Source organism: Populus euphratica, unplaced genomic scaffold, assembly GCF_000495115.2.
Source record: "Populus euphratica unplaced genomic scaffold, PopEup_1.0 scaffold156.1, whole genome shotgun sequence".
NCBI lineage: Eukaryota > Viridiplantae > Streptophyta > Magnoliopsida > Malpighiales > Salicaceae > Populus > Populus euphratica.
The window spans coordinates 788,635-789,604 of NW_011499931.1; the positions used below are offsets into that span (position 1 = coordinate 788,635).

Genomic DNA, 970 nt, shown 5'->3' on the forward strand with positions numbered 1-970 from the left:
AACAAAATATGATTATATATATATAGAAGGTAGGCAGGGCCAATAATAAGAACAATGACTCCATGCCAAAATTATATTCAACGACTTTCTACTATATTATCAAAACGTGGAAATATTACCTCTTTCGAACAGCTATAAATATATTTGATTAGAATGCATAGATGCGAACTAGCATATACTTAAGGACTTTATTTCTTCCACTCATAGTTTACACTCTTTCTCCGATCTTTAATTCTTTCTCTCTCCGCCTCCAATATTCATATATGGAGATGTTCTTGCAAATAAATCTCAATACAGCAAATAAGTTTCCTATCTATATGATTCAGAAAACAAGGTCAAGGCAAAAATCCTATAAGCACAAGACAAACATATGCAAGAATGAAGTAGCATTCCGGGAAAAGATAAACTTTTATGAAGTTCTTTCTCTTGGATCGCATAATGCAGGGTTTGATGAGATCAAGAAAGCTTATAGAAGCATGGCTCTACTATACCACCCAGATGTATGTACTCCATCAGCAAGAGAAGAGTCCACAAAGAGGTTTGTTGAGCTTCAAAAGGCTTATGAGACATTGTCTGACCCGGTTTCTCGTAGAATGCATGATTACGAGTTGGGCTTGGTTAATTCTGGAGGATTTGCGTTTGAAGGGATGCCGTTAGAGGATAGGAAGAACAGGTTTCCAAGGGAAGTGTGGGAAAGGCAACTGCATGGATTGCAGCAACGATCATATGCCCGAATGGAGAGGAGGAACAATAAATACATGCAAAGTTAGATAATTTGATTACTGCTAATTATTTTAGTATTCTTATTGTAAGTTGTTGATTGTTCTGTAACAAGAACTTGTATAAGAATTAATTTTCTCTGATGCTGAACCCAAATCATAAGCTAAGGCTATTTCACTTCTTTTTCCAAACTCTATTCAGCTTTTCAATATTTACAGTTCTTGTTATCCAAAAAAGGGGGTTTCTATAC

The 970-nt window shown here is 35.5% G+C and overlaps 1 protein-coding gene across 1 annotated transcript; it reads left to right on the top strand.

The window, feature by feature from the left end:
• Positions 1 to 263: 263 nt before the first annotated feature.
• LOC105136087 (chaperone protein dnaJ 20, chloroplastic-like) lies at positions 264 to 770 on the top strand. The gene has a single exon (XM_011041273.1). The coding sequence runs from the start codon at positions 264 to 266 to the stop codon at positions 768 to 770; it is 507 nt and encodes a 168-aa protein (XP_011039575.1).
• Positions 771 to 970: the final 200 nt, after the last annotated feature.

What these genes read in the sequence shown, in the direction of transcription:
- LOC105136087 (XM_011041273.1), top strand. Translation starts at nt 264, where the DNA reads ATGGAGATGTTCTTGCAAATAAATCTCAATACAGCAAATAAGTTTCCT.